Consider the following 18,902-nt stretch of genomic DNA (forward strand, 5'->3'; position numbering starts at 1 on the left):
GTGTGCTGTCTTTCCCTTCACCTAAAGTAGTTCTTATCTACCATCTAATTAGTGAATACCCCTCTCCCACCTTCCCTCCCTCCCCCAACTCGTAACCACAAAAGAATGTTTTCTTAGTTTAAACTATTTCTCGAGTTCTTATAATAGTGGTCTTATACAATATTTGTCCTTTTGCAACTGACTGATTTCACTCAGCATAATGCCTTCCAGGTTCCTCCACGTTATAAAATGTTTCACAGATTCCTCACTGTTCTTTATCGATGCATAGTATTCCATTGTGTGTGAATATATCATAATTTATCCATTCATCTTTTGATGGGCACCTTGGTTACTTCCAGGTTTTTGCTATTGTAAACAGTGCTGCAGTAAACAGGATGTGCATATATCTGTTCGTGTAAAGGTTCTTATTTCTCTAGGATATATTCCAAGGAGTGGGATTTCTGGGTTGTATGGTAGTTCTATTTCTAGCTTTTTAAGGAAGCGCCAAATCGATTTCCAAAGTGGTTGTACCATTTGACATTCCCACTAGCAGTGCAGAAGTGTTCCAGTCTCTCCATAGCCTCTCCAACATTTATTATTTTGTGTTTTTTGGATTAATGCCAGCTTTGTTGGAGTGAGATGAAATCTCATTGTAGTTTTGATCTACATTTCTCTAATGGCTAATGATTGTGAACATTTCCTCATATATCTGTTAGCTACCTGAATGTCTTCTTCAGTGAAGTGTCTATTCATATCTTTTGCCCATTTTTTAATTGGGTTATTTGTCTTTTTGCAGTATTATGTAGATTTTAGAGATCAGGTGCTGATCAGAAATGTCATAGCTAAAAACTTTTTCCCAGTCTGTAGGTAGTCTTTTTACTCTTTTGGTGAAGTCTTTGGATGAGCATAAGTGTTTGATTTTTAGGAGCTCCCAGTTATCTAGTTTTTCTTCTACATTCTTTATTATGTTTTCTATACTGTTTATGCCATGTATTAGGGCTCCTAACATTGTCCCTAATTTTTCTTCCATGATCTTTATCGTTTTAGATTTTATATTTAGGTCTTTGATCCATTTTGAGTTAGTTTTTGTGCGTGGAGTGAGGTATGGGTCTTGTTTCACTTTTTTGCAGATGGATATCCAGTTATGCCAGAACCATTTGTTAAAAAGACTGTCTTTTCCCCATTGAACTATTTTGAGGCCTTTGTCAAATATCAGCTGCTCATATGTGGATGGATTTATGTCTGGATTCTCAATTCTGTTCCATTGGTCCATGTATCTGTTGTTGTACCAGTACCAGGCTGTTTTGACTACTGTGGCGGTATAATAGGTTCTAAAATCAGGTAAAGTAAGGCCTCCCACTTTGTTCTTCTTTTTCAGTAATGCCTTATTTATCTGGGGCCTCTTTCCCTTCCGTATGAAATTGGTCATTTGTTTCTCCATCTCATTAAAGAATATCCTTGGGATTTGGATCGGAATTGCATTAAATCTATAGATGGCTTTTGGTAGAATGGACATTTTTATAACGTTAAGCCTTGCTATCCATGAGCAAGGCATGTTTTTCCACTTATGTAGGTCTCTTGCAGAAGTGTTTTGTAGTTTTCCTTGTATAAGTCTTTTACACCTCTGGTAAGATTTGTTCCTAAGTATTTTATCTTCTCAGGGGCTACTGTAAATGGTATTGATTTGGTGATTTCCTCTTCGATGTTCTTTTTGTTGGTATAGAGAAATCCAACTGATTTTTGTATGTTTATCTTGTATCCCCATCCTCTGCTGAACTCTTCTATTAGTTTCAGTAGTTTTCTGGAGGATTCCTCAGGGTTTTCTGTGTATAAGATCATGTCATCTGCAAATAGAGATACTTTTACTTCTTCCTTGCCAATCTGGATGCCCTTTATTTCTTTATCTACCCCAATTGCTCTGGTTAGGACCTCCAACACAATGTCAAATAAGAGTGGTGATAAAGGGCATCCTTGTCTGGTTCCCGATCTCAGTGGGAATCCTTTCAGGCTCTCTCCATTTAGGGTGATGTTGGCTGTTGGCTTTGTATAAATGCCCTTTATTATGTTGAGGAATTTTCCTTCTATTCCTACTTTGCTGACAGTTTTTATCATGGATGGGTGTTGTACTTTGTCAAATGCCTTTTCCGCATGAATTGGTAAAGTCATGCGATTCTTGTCTTTTATTTATTTATGTGGTGGATTACATTAATTATTTTTTTTAATGTTGAACCATCCCTGTATACCTGGTATGAATCCCACTTTTTCGTGGTGAATTATTTTTTTGATACGTTGTTGCATTCTATTGGCTAGAATTTTGTTGAGGATTTTTGCATCTACATTCATGATGGATATAGGTCTGTAATTTTCTTGTGGTGTCTTTACCTAGTTTTGTTATCAGGGATATGGTGGCTTCATAGAATGAGTTTGGTAGTATTCCGTCCTTTTCTATGGTCTGAAATACCTTTAGTACTATTGGTGTTAACTCTTCTGTGAAAGTTTAGTTGAAATCTGTAGGGAAGCCATCCGGACCAGGGCTTTTTTTTGTTGGGAGTTTTTTGATTACCTTTTCAATCTCTTCTTTTGTTATGGGTCTATTTAGTTGTTCTACCTCTGTTTGTGTTAGTTTAGGTAGGTAGTGTGTTTCTAGGAATTCATCCTTTTGTGCTAGGTTTTCAAATTTGTTAGAGTACAATGTTTCATAGCAATCCAATATGATTCTTTTAATTTCAGTTGGGTCTGTTGTAATGTCGCCCATCTCATTTCTTATTCGGGTTGTTTGCTTCCTCTCCTGTTTTTCTTTTGTCAGTTTGGCTGGTGGTTTATCAATTTTGTTGATTTTTTTCAAAGAACCAGCTTTTGGTCTTGTTCATTCTTTCAATTGTTTTTCTGTTGTCTATTTCATTTAGTTCAGCTCTAATTCTTATTATTTGTTTTCTTCTGGTTCCTGTGTGTTTCTTTTGTTTTTGTTTTTCTATTTGTTCAAGTTTTAGGGATAATTCTTTTATTTTGGGCCCTTCTTCTTTTTGTATGTGTGCATTTATTGATATAAATTGGCCTTTGAGCACTGCTTTTGCTGTGTCCCAAAGGTTCTGATAGGAAGTGTTTTCATTCTCATTGGACTTTATGAATTTCTTTCTTCCACCCTTAATGTCTTCTATAATCTGCCTTTTTTGAGCAGGGTATTGTTCCGTGTCCAAGCATTTGATTTCTTTTCCCTGCTTTTCCTGTTATTGATTTCCGCTTTTTTGGCCTTATGGTCAGAGAAGATGCTTTGTAATATTTCAATGTTTTGGATTCTTCTAAGGCTTTTTTTTTTAAGGCTTGCTTTATGACCTAATATGTGGTATATTCTAGAGAATGTTCCCTGTGCAGTAGAAAAGAAAGTATATTTGGCTGCTGTTGGGTGGAGTGTTCTGTATATGTCTACGAGGTCATGTTGGTTTTTTGTGGCATTTAGATCTTCCGGGTCTTTACTGAGCTTCTCTCTGGGTGTCTTGTCCTTTGCCGAAAGTGGTGTGTTTAAGTCTCCTACTATGATTGTGGAGCTGTCTGTTTCACTTTTCAAGGGTGATAGAGTTTGTGTATCTTGCAGCCCTGTTATTGGGTGCATAAATATTTAATATGGTTATATCTTCTTGGTGTATTGTCCCTTTAATCATTATATAGTGTCTTTCCTTATCCTTTCTGATGGATTTAACTTTAAAGTCTGTTTTGTCAGAAATTAATATTGCCACTCCTGCCTTTTTTGATTGTTGTTTGCTTGATATATTTTTTTCCAGCCTTTGAGTTTTTGTTTGTTTGTGTCTCTAAGTCTAAGGTGTGTCTCTTGTAGGCATCATATAGACAGATCTTGTTTTTTAATCCTTTCTGGCATTGTTTGTCTCTTTTTTGGTGCATTTAGTCCATGTACATTCAGCGTAATTATGGATAGGTATGAATTTAGTGCTGCCATCTTGATGCCTTTTTTTGTATGTTGTTAAGTTTCTTTTTCCCCACTTAATTTTATGTGCTGAGCAGATTATCTTTATATATTGTCCTTTCTTTATATTTGTTGTTGTTGATTTTGTTTCTGCTGAGTCTCTATTTTTTTCTTGTAGTTTATTTTGATGAGTAGGATAGTTTGTCTCCTTTGTGGTTACCTTATTATTATACCCCAATTTTTCTAAATTTAAACCGGACTTTTACTTTTTTGTATCGCCGTATCTTCCTCTCCATATGGAAGGTCTATGATTACATTTCTTATTACCTCTTTATTGTTTTAATATTTTCTTCTTTTATATAATAACATCGTTGTTACCCGGTTTTGAGCTATTTTTTTTTTTTATAATCTTTGTTTTTTTGGATTTCCCTGTCTGGGTTGACTTCTGGTTGCCCTGCCCAGTGTTCTAGTCTTTGGTTGATACCTGATGTTATTGATTTTCTAACCAAAGAAATCCCTCTAGTATTTCTTGTAGTTTCGTTTTTGTTTTTTTTCCACAAATTCCTTAAACTTGTGTTTATCTGGAAATGTCCTAATTTCTCCTTCATATTTGAGAGACAGTTTTGCTGGATATATGATTCCTGGTAAGGAATTTTTTTCTTTCAATTTTTTAAATATGTCATCCCGTTGCCTCCTTGCCTGCATGGTCTTTGCCGAGTAGTCTGAGGTTATTCTTATTGGCTCTCCTTTGTAGGTGACTTCATGTATCCCCCACTGCTCTTATAGTTCTCTGTTTATCTTTGGTTTTGGCAAGTTTGATTATAATATGTCTGAGTGACTTTCTTTTTTTTTTTTTTTTCACCAACAGCACAGTCCAGTTTTATTAACCATTCAAGTACAGTAGCATCTGGTAAAATTGGGACAGAACTGGGATTTAAAAGTGAACAGATATTCAGTATCTAACGGTTTTGAAAGAACCCACTACATACTCTTTTCACAAACATGTTTCCATGGAGCCAGTACGGTACTAGCCATTAACCCAGCACACCAAGTGTACTGAAGTAGAAAAGATGCAACAAGAAAAATAGCTACATTAGAAAGACTTCAACACTTTAGAAAAAGAGTAAAACACTTTTCAAGTCTCCCCTTGAGCCCCTAAAAGAACATCATACAGCCTGGATCTACCTATACAGTCCTACATCAGCTTCTAGAATATTTGTCAGGAGGGAAAAAAAAATGACACTGGCCAGTACAGTCTTTGGATATTTAGGAAGGGGAAGGGGAGAAAGCCAGTTCTCAGAACAAATTAGTCAGCTTCAGCCTCATTAGCAGGATCTTTGGATTCTTTGTTCTTCCGCACTTCTTCAATGTGCTTGTCCTTTTCTCGCAAACGCTCCAGTTTGGCAGCCATCTGTGCCTCTCGGTTCTCTTTGTTGGCTTCCATTTTGTGGGTCAGTTTCTCTTCCGCCATTTTACTGAAGTTGTTGTTCTCTTCTATTGCTTTCTGAAGCACTTCTTTCTCGTGCTCTCGTTTCTCAGCAAGCTGCTTCAAGACCTCAGCTTCATGAGACTTGCGTCTTTCTTCAGCAGCTTCTAATTTCTTCTGAATTTCCTCCAGGGAAAGGTCCTTCTTCTTCGGAGGGGAAAGGGGGAATTCTGGGACAGACTCTTTTGAACGAGGGCTGAGTATCAGCTCAAAGGCCTGGCCTGAGGCCCGCTTCTCCAGTTCTTTCACCTGGATATCAGAAGAAGCCCTGGTGAACAGAAGAGACTGGCAGTGTATTCTATGCAATCCACTGATAAGGAAAACCCTGCTCAATCCGAGCCACCTGGCCACACTTTGTGACTTTCTTTTAAGATCTACCTTATGTGGAGTTCGATGAGTATCTTAGATAGATATCTTCTTATCTTTCACAGTATCAGGGAAGTTTTCTGCCAAAAAATCCTCAAAAATTCTCTGTGTATTTTCTGTTATCCCTCCCTTTTCTGGTACTCCAATCACTCGTAGGTTATTTCTCTTGATACAGTCCCGCATGATTCTTAAGGTTTATTCATGTTTAAAAATTTTTTATCTGATTTTTCTTCAGATATATTAGTGCCAAGTGATTTGTCTTCGAGTTCAGAAATTCTGGCTTCTACTTGCCCAATTCTGCTTCTCTGACTGTCTGTTGAGTTGTCTACTTCTGTAATTTTATTGTTAATCTTCTGAATTTCTGTTTGCTGTCTGTCTATGGATTTTTCCAGTTTATTAAACTTTTCATTATGTTCCTGAATAATTTTTCTAATTTCTTCAATTGCTTTATCTGTATGTTCCTTGGCTTGTTCTGGGTATTTCCTGATTTCCTTTGTGATTTCTTGAGTTGTTCTACATATTAAACTTTTGTATTCTGGCTCTGGTAATTCCAGGAATGCACTTTTATCTAGAAGATCCCTGGATTCTTTGTTTTGAGAGTTTGTTGAGGTGATCATAGTCTGTTTCTTTATGTGACTTGATATTGACTGTTGTCTCCAAGCCATCTATAAGTTATCGTATTAGTTTATGCTTGCTTACTGTGTCGTAGCTTCTTGCTTTTTTTTGTTTTGATATACCCAAATGGGTTGCTTGAGCGAGCTTGTTTGATTATTTTCACCTTTGGAGCTCTGACGTCCTATCCTCAGATGGCTAGAGCGGTTTTCAGGTATATTAGTCTAGGAGTCCATTCACTTTTCTTGTATGAATTCAGCTCATGTTTCCAGGTAGCTGATCATCAAGAGTGTGGTACAAGCTTAGTCCTACAGTCTAAGAGGGGCAAGGGTGATTGGCATATATACTGGTATCTGATTGCAGCAGGGGTCATGCTCTGAACAAGGCATGGGGCTGTGGACTGACTCCCAAGTGTCTCTGAGGGAAGCACGTCCCTGTTCCCTAGAGTGTGCGAGTAGGTGGGTTCTGCAGACTGACCACCAGCACCCAAAGTTTTTGGTTGTAAGGAGTAGGAGGTACCAGTTATCCTTGGACCCCTGTCGCAGTGGCTGGGTGACCTGAGTGTAGCTACCAGTTCTCAGGTCCCTGATGTAGGTAGGTGAGGACCTTGTTTAATAGACAAAGCAATTCAAGCATCAAACAGCCTCCTCTCCAGCACACAGGTGAAACTGTTGGAGTCTGCCAACAAAAGCCTATTCTCCCAAAATAGGCCCACAGAGGTCCATGCAGAGGGGAAATGTGCTCGATGTCAACGGACCGTTTATGCTTGGACAGGAGTCACTTCTGTCATGATCTCCCCCAGTTAGTGGAGCTAGCAAATTATCTTCTCCCCCAATTGCAAATTTTTTACTTCCGCAAGGCCGGGAAAATGGCTCTAGGTGCTCAATAGTGTTTATCTCACGCCCAGGGAATTCAGCCGCTGAAGCCGGCTTGGTGGTTGGGGGGGAGTGTGTTAAAATATACGCAAGTACTTAGCTTTTGCTGAGAGCGCCGTTCTTCTGTGGTTCCTGAGGTGTGAGTAGGGTATGTGGCTGGCTGCTTTTCCCTGAGGAAACTGCCGCTGAACACTAGTACCAGCCCGCCGCTGCTGCCGCTCCGGGAATGGTGCCTGAGGGCTCCCCACGATCCAGGTCTGGTTACTCCTTTCCGTTTCCAAACAGTGTCTTTCTCCCCCTGCCCCTCAGTTCATTTTCTAAGCTTGCCTTTGACGCTCCGGGCTGCTAGCTTGTCACAAATATACTTGTTTGACTTGTTTTTTTGGGTCTTTGTTGTAGAGAGGGCTCGCCAGAAGCATCTGTCTATTGCGCCATCTTGGCTCCACCTCTCAAAAACCAGGAATCTTGACTGCCAGATCAGTTAGAAGACACTGGCAGTGAAGGAGTTAGTCTTTTTAAGGCTTTAGAAGTTGTTTTGCCCCATGAAGGTAACCTTTACTGAGGCCCACTGTATGTGGTGATTCCCCCATTGGCCAACACTGCAGTGCGTATGACCCCCAACAGTCTAAGCACATTGTCTGCTGATACTCCATTAGCCACCCCCACAGTGTTTTTGACTTCCATGACATGTCAGTGCGGTGTCTACTAACATTCCATTAGCTTTTAGCAGTCTTTGTCACCCCTTCTAGCGAAGCGCACACTGTCTGCTGACCTAGTATTAGCTCACAACATCTTGTTTTATCACAACCTTTGTTTGCCTCAGCAGAATCTGCTGAACTCAAATCAGCCTAGACACTGTTCCCTCATCTCTTTAGCTATCTCTTAGACATTTTTAGGTGCTGAATGACATTTGAGGATTGATTCTTTTTCTTTTCACCTTGTTTAGGGTCTCTCTGGCTGTCCACCAACTACGAGGACTGTTCCCTGGCCCTTCTGTTTGATAATCTGACTGTTCACATCACTGCAGTGACTGTTCCCTGGTCCCTCTGGCTGTTTTCTAGTGTCCTGGGATGTACCCTCAGCCCTGGGGCTATTCTCTGGAACCTCAGATTTTTCCTGATATTTCTTGCTGTTCCCCAATACTTGGGATAGTTTACTTTACACTCCCAGTTACCTCAGTCCTGAATATGTTCAGACTTCCCACTGCCTGATCTCCCCAACTGCTTCCAAACCCCAAGGACTGTTGTATACTCTCAGCTTGGCATTAAGCAGAAGTAGGAGTTATAAGTTGCAGGAAGAGCACCCTCATGGAGAAGCAGACCTTACAGAAAAGCTGCCTGCTTCAGAGCCCTGATGTGGGCTCCTGGCAGGATCTGTAGTTTTGGGGTCACTATGTTCCCCAATCACCTTTCTAGAAAATCCATTAAAGAGAGCACCCCCCAGCACTTGGTGTGTTTTATGAGTCTCTGCTTGGGAGAGACTCTGATGACTTGAGAGCAAGTATGTGGGGGTTATAGCCATGTGAGATGTGGAGCATGGGATCCAACTCAGTGGGTAGCCTTGGGAACAACCTTTATCTCATCTGAGCCTCGGTAGTTCTCGCTAAAGAATGGGCATCCCCTACTGGGTTCAGGGATGATTACTTGGTGTATTTGCCTCATAGGTATTTTTAAATGAGAACTCACAGCACTCTCATAACAGTAACAATGTGTAAAATTACTAAGATTGATTTAATTTCTAAGCAGACAGTGTAATGTAATGGTTAAGAACATGAACACTGGAGCCAGATCTGTATTCAAATCCTGCCTCTTAATAACTTCTTAGACATGACACTAAAAGCAGAAGATGGAAAAGAATAAATTGATAAATTGAACTTCATCAAAATTAAATACTTTTGTCCTGTAAACGTTACTGTCCAGAAAGTGAAAAGTCAACATACAAAATGGGAGAAAGTATTTCCAAATCATATATCTGATAAGGGATTTGTATCCTAAATATAGAAAGAACTCTTACAACTCAATAATCAAAATATAAATAACGCAATTAAAAATGGGCAAAGGATCTGAATAGACATTTCCCCAAAGAAACTATACAATTGGCCAATAAGCGTATGAAAAAATGTTTGACATCATTAGCTATCCGGGAAATGCAAATGAATACCACTTCCCACCCACTAGGATAAAAAAATAGCTATAATTAAAAACAAAAAACAAAATGAAACCAAAAAATAGAAAATAACAAGTGTTGAAGAATGTGGAGAAATTGGAACCCTCTTACAATGCTGTGGAAATGCAAAATGGTGCAGCCACTGTGGAAATCAACTTGGCATTTCCTCAAAAAAATTATAGATAGAGTTACCATATGATCTAGCATTTCTACTCCTAAGTATCTACCCAAGAGAAATTAAAACATATGTCCATACAAAAACTTTTACACAAATACTTATAGCAGCATTTTCATAACAGCTAAAAATTGAAATAAGTCAAATATGTATGTCAACTGAGAAATGGATAAACAAAATGTGATATATATTATCTCTGGATGGTACAGATGGTTAAAGTGCTTGGCTGCTAACCAAAAGGTTGGCAGTTCTAATGTACCCAGAAGTGCCACAGAAGAAAAGCCTGGTGACCTACCAAAAAATCAGCTGTTGGAAACCCCATGGAGCACATTTCTACCCTGACACACATGGGTCACCATGAGTCAGAATCAACTTCACGACAACTGGTTTTATATATATATGTCTGAATATTATCTGGCAATAAAAAGGGATAAAGCATTTATTCAGATATTCTACAACATGGGTGAACTTTGAAAACATTTTAAATGAAACAAACCAGTCACAAAAAACCACATATTGTATGGTTCTATTTATGTGAAATGTCCAAAATGGGCAAAACTGTAGAGACTGAATGTAGATTAAGGTTGTCTAGAGTTGAGGGTGAGGGGAAGTGAGAGGAATGGGGAATGACTGCTAGTAAGTATGGGGGGATGAAAATATTCTAAAATTTTGATTGTGGGGATGGTTGCACAACTCTGAATATATTAAACTTATACACTTTAATGGGTGAATTTTATTATGTATGAATTACATCTCAATAAAGGTACCTAAAAAGAAGAAATTGTGAAAATAAAAAGATTTGAACTAGGTCAGTATTTTTAAAATTTGAGACTTTGTAATTTTTTTAAAGAAAAAAAATTCAATTAGTGCCTGCATAAAATTTTGGGGAAAAACACCCTGTTCCTTCCATGTGCTAGCAGTGTGTCCTTGGGGAAATCAAATTAGTTTTTGCATTGGTAAGACGGGGATAAAAATAATTATTAGCTCATTGGGACAATGTGAATATTAAATTAAGTCATGTATGTAAAGTGCTTAGTACAGTGCTAGGCACATAATCAGGTCTCTGTAAATATCAGTATTAATAGTAGTAGTAGTAATGGTAAATATAATTTAATTACATTTTATTAAGTAATATTAATGATAAATATCATTAATATTAAGTAATATTAATGATAAATATTATCAATAATGATTATTTACAATATTGCATATCAGGCATGATAATTTACAATATTGGAAATAATGTATAATGTTTGTAGTATTTATTGCACTCCAGCAACCTTAATTTAACTCATAATCATGATAATCTTTCCCAAAGATGACACAAATACTTATGTTTATTTGTACTGTTTTTGTTCTTATTATGATGCTTATACAATACTTTCTAGTGTGAAAATCCACCCACTGAAAAGTACCAATATTTTCAAAGACTTCTGAGGATAACCCATCATCCAGTGATAACGGTCTCCATTATGAAGTACTCACTGTGGACAAATTGTGTGTTTATAAATCTGTACTATTGCCAGGACTACAAATGAAAACCCACCAAGTCCTTGATAAAGGATTCCTTACTATAGCAAATTTCCTCTTTCACAAATACCTCACTGACAAATACTACTTTATTAATTTTGTATTACTGTGTGACAAATTACCACAAACTTAGCACCCATCTATTAATTTCACAGTTATGTAGGTCAGAAGTCCAGACAGGGTTGGCTGGATTATCTGTTTAAGGGTCTCACACAGGACTGAAATCAAAACTTTGGCAACATTGAACTCTTATCTGGAGGCTCTGCGGAAGAACCTGCTTCCAAACTTATTTGGGTTGTTGGCAGAATTCAGTTCCTCTTGATTCTAGGACTGAGGTCCTGATTTCCTTACTGGATGTCAGCCAATGACTGCTTCCTGTTCCTAGAAGTGAGCCGTATTCCTCACCACATGGCCCTCTTCATTTTCAGAGCCAGGTAGGACACGTCATATTTTCATGGTATGACTGTCTCTGACCTCCTTTTCTGTCACCAGCAAGAGAAAGCTCTTAAAGGGCTCTCATAATTACAATAGGTGCACATGGATAATCTCCCTATCTTAGGTCAACTGATTAGTAACCTTAATTACATCTGCAAGAGTCCTTTTGCTGTATAATGTAGTATAATCATGGAGTGATATCATATTCATGAGTCATGGGGAGGATTTTATACAAGAGTGAAGGTTTGGGGGGGAGTCATTCTTAGAATTCTGCCTACCACAACCACTTTTGAGCTTTCTTCTTATTCAGAAATACCTTGTTGATATATCCCCATTGATGATGCCTGTTGACAGATTTCCCCTTTCATAATCACCCACCCACTGGCAAATCTCTCATTCCTGAACCTGTTGAAAAAAACAAATTGCCCCATTCAAAAAGGCATGTTGTGTTTGTTAAAGTTGTGTGTCAGCTTTCCTGGGCCATGATTCGCGATGCTTTGGCAGTTGTATGAGGTTGTGATCACTTCCATGATAAGATCTGATATGATGTGATCACCTCCATGATGGGATCTGCTGTGAGTAGCCAATCAATTGAAAGGGGGTTTCCTGGGACATGTGGCTTACATCAAATATAAGTGGACATTCTGGGAAGGCTCCTGGGCTTTTGCTCACCCTGGATTCTGTAGCTGGCTCTTGTTTGAACTCCGGTTCTTGGGACTTGAGCTGGCAGCTTACCTGTGGTCTTGCCTGCCAATCTCGGGATTCATCAATTTTCACAGCCTTTGAGCAAGAGCCCTGCTGTCTGATGTGCAAATCTTGGGTTCACCAACCCCTGTGGCTACGTGAATCAGGAGAAGCCTGTATCCTGACCCACAGACTTGGGACATTCCAGCCTCTACTATCGCGTGAGCCATTTCCTTGATATAAATCTGTGTGTGTCTGTGTGTGTGTGTATATATATATACACACAGAGTCATTATGCCAAAAAGAAATAGTCAATGTTCAACCATATCAAGAGGTGGCATATGATCAGGAACCGATGGTGCTGAAGGAAGAAGTCCAAGCTGCTCTGAAGGCATTGGCGAGAAACAAGGCTCCAGGAATTGATGGCATATCAATTGAGATGTTTCAACAAACAGATGCAGCACTGGAGGTGCTCAGTCATCTATGAAATATGGAAGACAGCTTCCTGGCCAACTGACTGGAAGAGATCCATATTTATGCCTATTCCCAAGAAAGGTGATCCAACCGAATGTGGAAATTAGAGAACAATATCATTAATATCACACGCAAGCAAAATTTTGCTGAAGATCATTCAAAAATGACTGCAGCAGTGTATCGACAGGAAACTGCCAGAAATTCAGGCCAGTTTCAGAAGAGGATGTGGAACCAGGAATATCATTGCTGATGGCAGATGGATCCTGGCTGAAAGCAGAGAATACCAGAATGATGTTTACCTGTGTTTTATTGACTATGCAAAGGCATTCGACTGTGTGGATCATAACAAATTATGGATAACACTGCGAAGAATGGGAATTCCAGAACACTTAATTGTGCTCATGAGGAACTTTTACACAGATCAAGAGGCAGTTGTTCAGACAGAACAAGGGGATACTGATTGGTTTAAAGTCAGGAAAGGTGTGCATCAGGGTTGTATTCTTTCATCGTACCTATTGAATCTGTATGCTGAGCAAATAAGACGAGAAGCTGGACTATATGAAGAAGAACGGGGCATCAGGATTGGAGGAAGACTCATTTACAACCTGCGTTATGCAGATGACACAACCTTGCTTGCTGAAAGGGAAGAGGACTTGAAGCACTTACTAATGAAGGACAAAGACCACAGCCTTCAGTATGGATTACACCTCAACATAAAAAAGAAAACAAAAATCCTCACAACTGGACCAATGAGCGACATCATGATAAATGGAGAAAAGATTGAAGTTGTCAAGGATTTCATTTTACTTGGATCCACAATCAATAGCCACGGAAGCAGCAGTCAAGAAATCAAAAGACGCATTGCATTGGGTAAATCTCCTGCAAGGGGCCTCTTTAAAGTGTCGAAGAGCAAAGATGTCACCTTGAAGACTAAGGTGCGCCTGACCCAAGCCATGGTATTTTCAATGGCATCATAAGCAGGTGAAAGCTGGACAATGAATAAGGATGACGGAAGAAGAGCTGACGCCTTTGAATTGTGGCATTGGCGAAGAATATTGAATATACTATGGACTGCCAAAAGAACGAACAAATCTGTCTCAGAAGAAGTACAACCAGAATGCTCTTTAGAAGCAAGGATGGGGAGACTGCGTCTTACATGCTTTGGACATGTTGTCAGGAGGGATCAGTCCCTGGAGAAGGCCATCATGCTTGGCAGAATACAGGGTCAGCAGAAAAGAGGAAGACCCTCAACAAGGTGGACTGACACAGTGGCTGTAACAATGAGCTCAAGCATAACAATGATTGTGAGGATGGTTCAGGACTGGGCAGTGTTTCATTCTGTTGTGAATAGGGGTCGCTATGAGTCGGAACCAACTCGACGGCACCTAACAGCAATATAAATTTATATGTGTTACTGGTTTTGCTTCTCTAGAGAACCCAGCCTAAGTTATTTGGTACTGAGAGTGGTTCTAGAGAAACGAAATTGTAAGGGTTAGTTTTCTAAATTGGCTCTCAAGTCTGGTTAGTCTTAAAGATGCTGACGACTCTGCTTCCAGTTGTAAAGAAGGTGCTGCAATAAAAACTGGGAAAATATCACCAGCAATAGATCAGGTACTGGTGAAAGGTGAGGCTCTGGGTGATTGCAGGTGTGATACCATTCTACAAATTTGTCATAATGAGAAGCATAATGAAGCTGGTTGGTTGGCCCTACTTTTGATAGAAAATCTGGTAAAAGAAAGAGATGAGCTCAGCACTTCAGACTCAAAGTAAGAGCCACATAAACAACCTCGAAGTTTCCATGTGTGCCTTGAAAGAAAGCCTTATTTCTTGTAGTAACAAAGCTGATATTGCCAAATGCCAAGCACAGAGTGTTCTTGTAAGAACGGCTGAATTACAAGGATGACTCAATTGCCAGCCTTGAGAGGTGTCAGAAGTTAAAGTGACGGCATTGATTGAGAAGAAATGGGAACCTGATGCTTGGGTTGGGGACATATGGACAGATAATCCGGAAGCTGGAGACACTGAGCCCCTAAATTCCATTGAATCACTCCTACCAGCAGAACCAGAGCTCTCACTCCTATCTGAAGAGATTACTGTCTGCTAAAACCATTAATCCTTCCACACCCTTCTGCTGAGATTAACCCAGCTGCCTCTAAAGAGCCTTTGTCCCAGTCATTGCCTGGGGCATCGCCTGAGGCAGATGCTTTATAAGACAATGCTGAATGTTCTCAAAACACTTTGCCACCACAGATTTTGTCTTTGAGACCTATAACTAGACTTAAGTCCCAGCAAGCCCCAAAAGGTGAGGTACAAAGTGGGACCCAGGAGGAGGTATGCTACATTCCAAAAGAACTGCTTGACTTTCCTAATATGTGCAAACAGAAACCTGGGGAATATGTATGGGCATGACTGTTAAGGGTGTGGGATAATGGGGCAGGGAACACAGAGATGGATCAGTCTGAGTTTATTGATATTGTTCCACTAAGCGCAGATTCTTCATGCAGTTTTTTAGCTCAGGAGGTTAGAAGAGGGTCTAATAGTTTATTTGATTGGGTCATTGAAGCATGGATTACACAGTAGCCTACACTAAATCAAGCTGACGTACCAGGCCTGCCGTGGTATACTATAGAAGAGGGTGTTAGATGGCATGTTAGGGTGGATTTATCAGGTTAGACCCACAGACCCACATGTGTAGTGCCCAGAGGACACACCTTTACCACAACTGTGAGGAACAAATTTGTGAAGGAATACCCTACATCTTTGAAGACTGCTGTGATTGCTGGTTTATGTAAGTCAGATTTGACAGTGGAAACTGCCCTAACTGAATTAAGATACCTTACAATGGGCTGATTGGACCCTGTGGTTAAAAAAAAAACCTGCTGCTGTCGAGTAGTAGGGGCTAAGTGGCAGCACTCAATCAACAAAGACAAAGTGGGCATGGTTACTGTAATGGACAGTGGCATCAAAGCAGTAACCAGAATAGTCTAACTCCTACAGACTTATGGCATTGGTTATTCATTCATGGTGTTCCAGGAGTGAAATAGAAAATCTACTAAATATTTACCTGTACAAGTGGAATTTTAAGTCAAGTGAACAGCAGTCTAACTTGAATTGCCAGAATAGAGAGTCACAGAGCCTCAATCAATTCCCAGACTTGAGTAAGTTTAAAGACCCAATTGCTTGAATAAACGGGAGGCTGGGTCCCCTTAAGGAAGGACTCCGGTACACTGCCAAAAACTTATTCTGTTAATCTTTCTCCCGGCCTGCCCCAAGGAGATCTACAAAAGTGACTGTTCATCAGGGAAAAGGAAATAATCAAACTTTTTGAGGATTACTGGATACCAGCTGTGAACTGACACTAATTCCAGGAGACCCAAAACGTCACTGTGGCCAACCAGGCAGTGGGGACATATGGAGGTGAGGTTATTAATGGAGTCTTAACTCATGTCCGTCTCACAATAGGCCCAGTGAGTTCCTGAACCCATCCTGTTGTGATTTCCCCAGTTCAGGAATGCAGAATTGGAATAGATATACTCAGCAATTGGCAGAACCAAACCCCCACATTGGATCCCTGACAAATGGAGTAAGGGCTATTATGGTAGGAAAAGCCAAGTAGAAGCCATTAAAACTGCCCCTACCTAGGAATATAATAAACCAAAAGCAATACCGCGTTTGTGGAGGGATTGCAGAGGTTACTGCCACCATCAAGGAATTGAAGGATGGAGGGGTGGTGATTCCCGCCACATTCCCATTCAACTCACCTGTTTGGGCTGTCACAAAACAAATGGATTTTGGAGAATGACAGTGGATTATCAAAAACTTAACCAGGTGATGATTGCAATTGCAGCTGCCATTCCAGATGAAGTTCCATTGCTTGAGCAAATTAATACCTCTCCTGATACCTGATATGCAGCTGTTGATCTGGCTAATGCCTTTTTCTCCATACCTGTTGTTTTGAAGGACCACCAGAAGCAGTTTGCCTTCAGCTAGCAAGGCCAGCAATACGCCTTCAGTTGCCTACCTCAGAGCTACATCAACTCTCCGGCCCTGTATCATAATTTAGTCTGCAGGGACCTTGATCACCTTTCCCTCCCACAAGACGTCACATTGGTCCATTACATTGATGACATTATGCTGATTGGATACAGTAAGGAAGAAGTGTCAATGACTCTGGACTTATTGGTAAAACATTTGTGTGCTAAAGGTTGGGAAACAATCCTACAAAAATTCAGGCACCTTCCACCTCAGTGAAATTTCTAGGGGTCTAGCAGTGTAGGGCATGTCGAGATATGCATTCTATTATTGCATCTGGCCCCTTCCACAACTAAAAAGGAGGCACAGTGCCTACTGGGCCTCTTTGGATTATGGAGGCAACATATCCCTCATTTGGGTGTGCTACTCTGACCTATTTATGAAGTGACTTGAAAAGCTGCTAGTTTTGAGTGGGGCCCAGAACAAGAGATGGCTCTGCAACAGGTTAAGGCTGCTGTATAAGCCACTCTGCCACTTGGGCCGTAGGATTGGGCTGATCGAATGGTGCTTTAAGTGTCAGTGGCTGATAGAGATGCTGCTGGAGTCTTTGGCAGGCCCCTATTGGTGAATCACAGAGCAAACCCTTAGGATTTGGGAGCAAAGCCCTGTCATCCTCTGCAGATAACTACTCTCCTTTTGAGAAACAGGTTTTGGCTTGTTACTTGGCCTTAGCAGGGACTGAATGCTTAACCATGGGATACCAAGTCACCATGCAGTCTAAGCTGCCCATCATGAACTGGGTGTTGTCTAATCCCCAGAGTCATAAAGTTGGACGTGCACAGTAGCACTCCATCATTAAATGGAAGTGGTATATTCGAGATTCTGCCCGAGCAGGACCTGAAGGCACAGTTAAGTTGCATGAGGAAGTGGCCCAAATATCCATGGTCTCCAGACCTGTCACATTACCTTCCATCTCCCAGTCTGCTCCTATGGCCTCATTGGGACTTGCTTATGATCAGTTGACTGAGGAAAAGAAAACTCATGCCTCGTTTACAGATGGTTCTGTGTGATATGCATGCACCATTTGAAAGCAGACAGTGGCAGCCCTGCAGCTCCTTTCTGGGACCTTTCTGAAGGACAGCGGTGAAGGGAAATCCTCTCAATGGGCAGAACTTCCAGCAGTGCACCTGGTTGTTGACTTTGGTTGGAAGGAGAAATGGCCAGATGTGTGATTGTATACTGATTCATGGCTCTGGCCAATGGTTTGGCTGGATGGTCAGGGACTTGGAAGGAACGTGGTCGGAAAATTGGAGACAAGGATTTATGGGAAATAGGTATGTGGATAGACCTCTCTGAATGGGCCAAAGCAGTGAACTATGTGTCTCGTGAATGCTCACCAAAGGGTGACCTCAGCAGAGGAGGATTTTAACAATCAAGTGGATAGGATGACATGTTCTGTGGAAAAGTCATCCTCTTGCCCCAGCTACTCCTGTCATTGCACAACTGGCTTATGAAGAAAGTGGCCATGGTGACAGGGATGGAGGATATGCACGGGCTCAGCAACATGGACTTCCCCTCAACAATGCCAACGTGGCTACCACCATTGCTGAGTGCCCAATCTGCCAGCAACAGAGACCGACACTGAGTCCCTGATATGGCACTATCCCTCGAGGTAATCAGCCAGCAACCTGGTGGCATTGATTACGTTGGATCACTTCCATCATGGAAAGGGCAGCGTTTTGTTCTTACTGGAATAGACTTACTCTGGGTATGGAATTACTTTCCCTGCGTGCAATGCTTCTGCCAAAACTACCATCTGTCGACTTACAGAATGCCTTATCCACCATCATGGTATCCCACACAGCATCGCCTCAGATCAAGGGACTCACTTCACAGAAAAGGAAGTGTGGCTGTGGGCCATGCTCATAGAACTTACTGTTCTTACCATGTTCCCCATTATCCTGAAGCAGATGGCTTGATAGAATGATGAAATGGGTTTCTAAAGACACAATTACAGTGTCAGCTAGGTGGCAATACCTTGCAGTGCTGAGGCAGTGTTTTCCAGGAGGCTCTACAATCACATATGCTCTAAACCAGTGTCCAATGTATGGTGCTGTTTCTCCTATAGCCAGGATTAATGGATCCAGGTATCAAGGGGTGGAAATAGAAGTGACACCACTCTCTATTACCCCTAGTGGCCTACTCGCAATGCTTCTGCCATTTTTTTGT

At 40.7% G+C, this 18,902-nt stretch overlaps 1 protein-coding gene across 1 annotated transcript; it reads right to left on the bottom strand.

Annotated features, from left to right (window-relative positions):
* Positions 1-5,116: 5,116 nt before the first annotated feature.
* Positions 5,117-18,630, bottom strand: LOC100658330 (stathmin-like). Its single transcript, XM_064278429.1, has 2 exons — positions 18,619-18,630; positions 5,117-5,762 (listed from the first exon to the last, which is right to left on the bottom strand). Exons 1-2 carry the CDS (start codon positions 18,628-18,630, stop codon positions 5,205-5,207), a joined length of 570 nt encoding a protein of 189 aa, XP_064134499.1. The 3' UTR covers positions 5,117-5,204.
* Positions 18,631-18,902: the final 272 nt, after the last annotated feature.

This window comes from Loxodonta africana, chromosome X (genome assembly GCF_030014295.1).
Source record: "Loxodonta africana isolate mLoxAfr1 chromosome X, mLoxAfr1.hap2, whole genome shotgun sequence".
Lineage (NCBI taxonomy): Eukaryota > Metazoa > Chordata > Mammalia > Proboscidea > Elephantidae > Loxodonta > Loxodonta africana.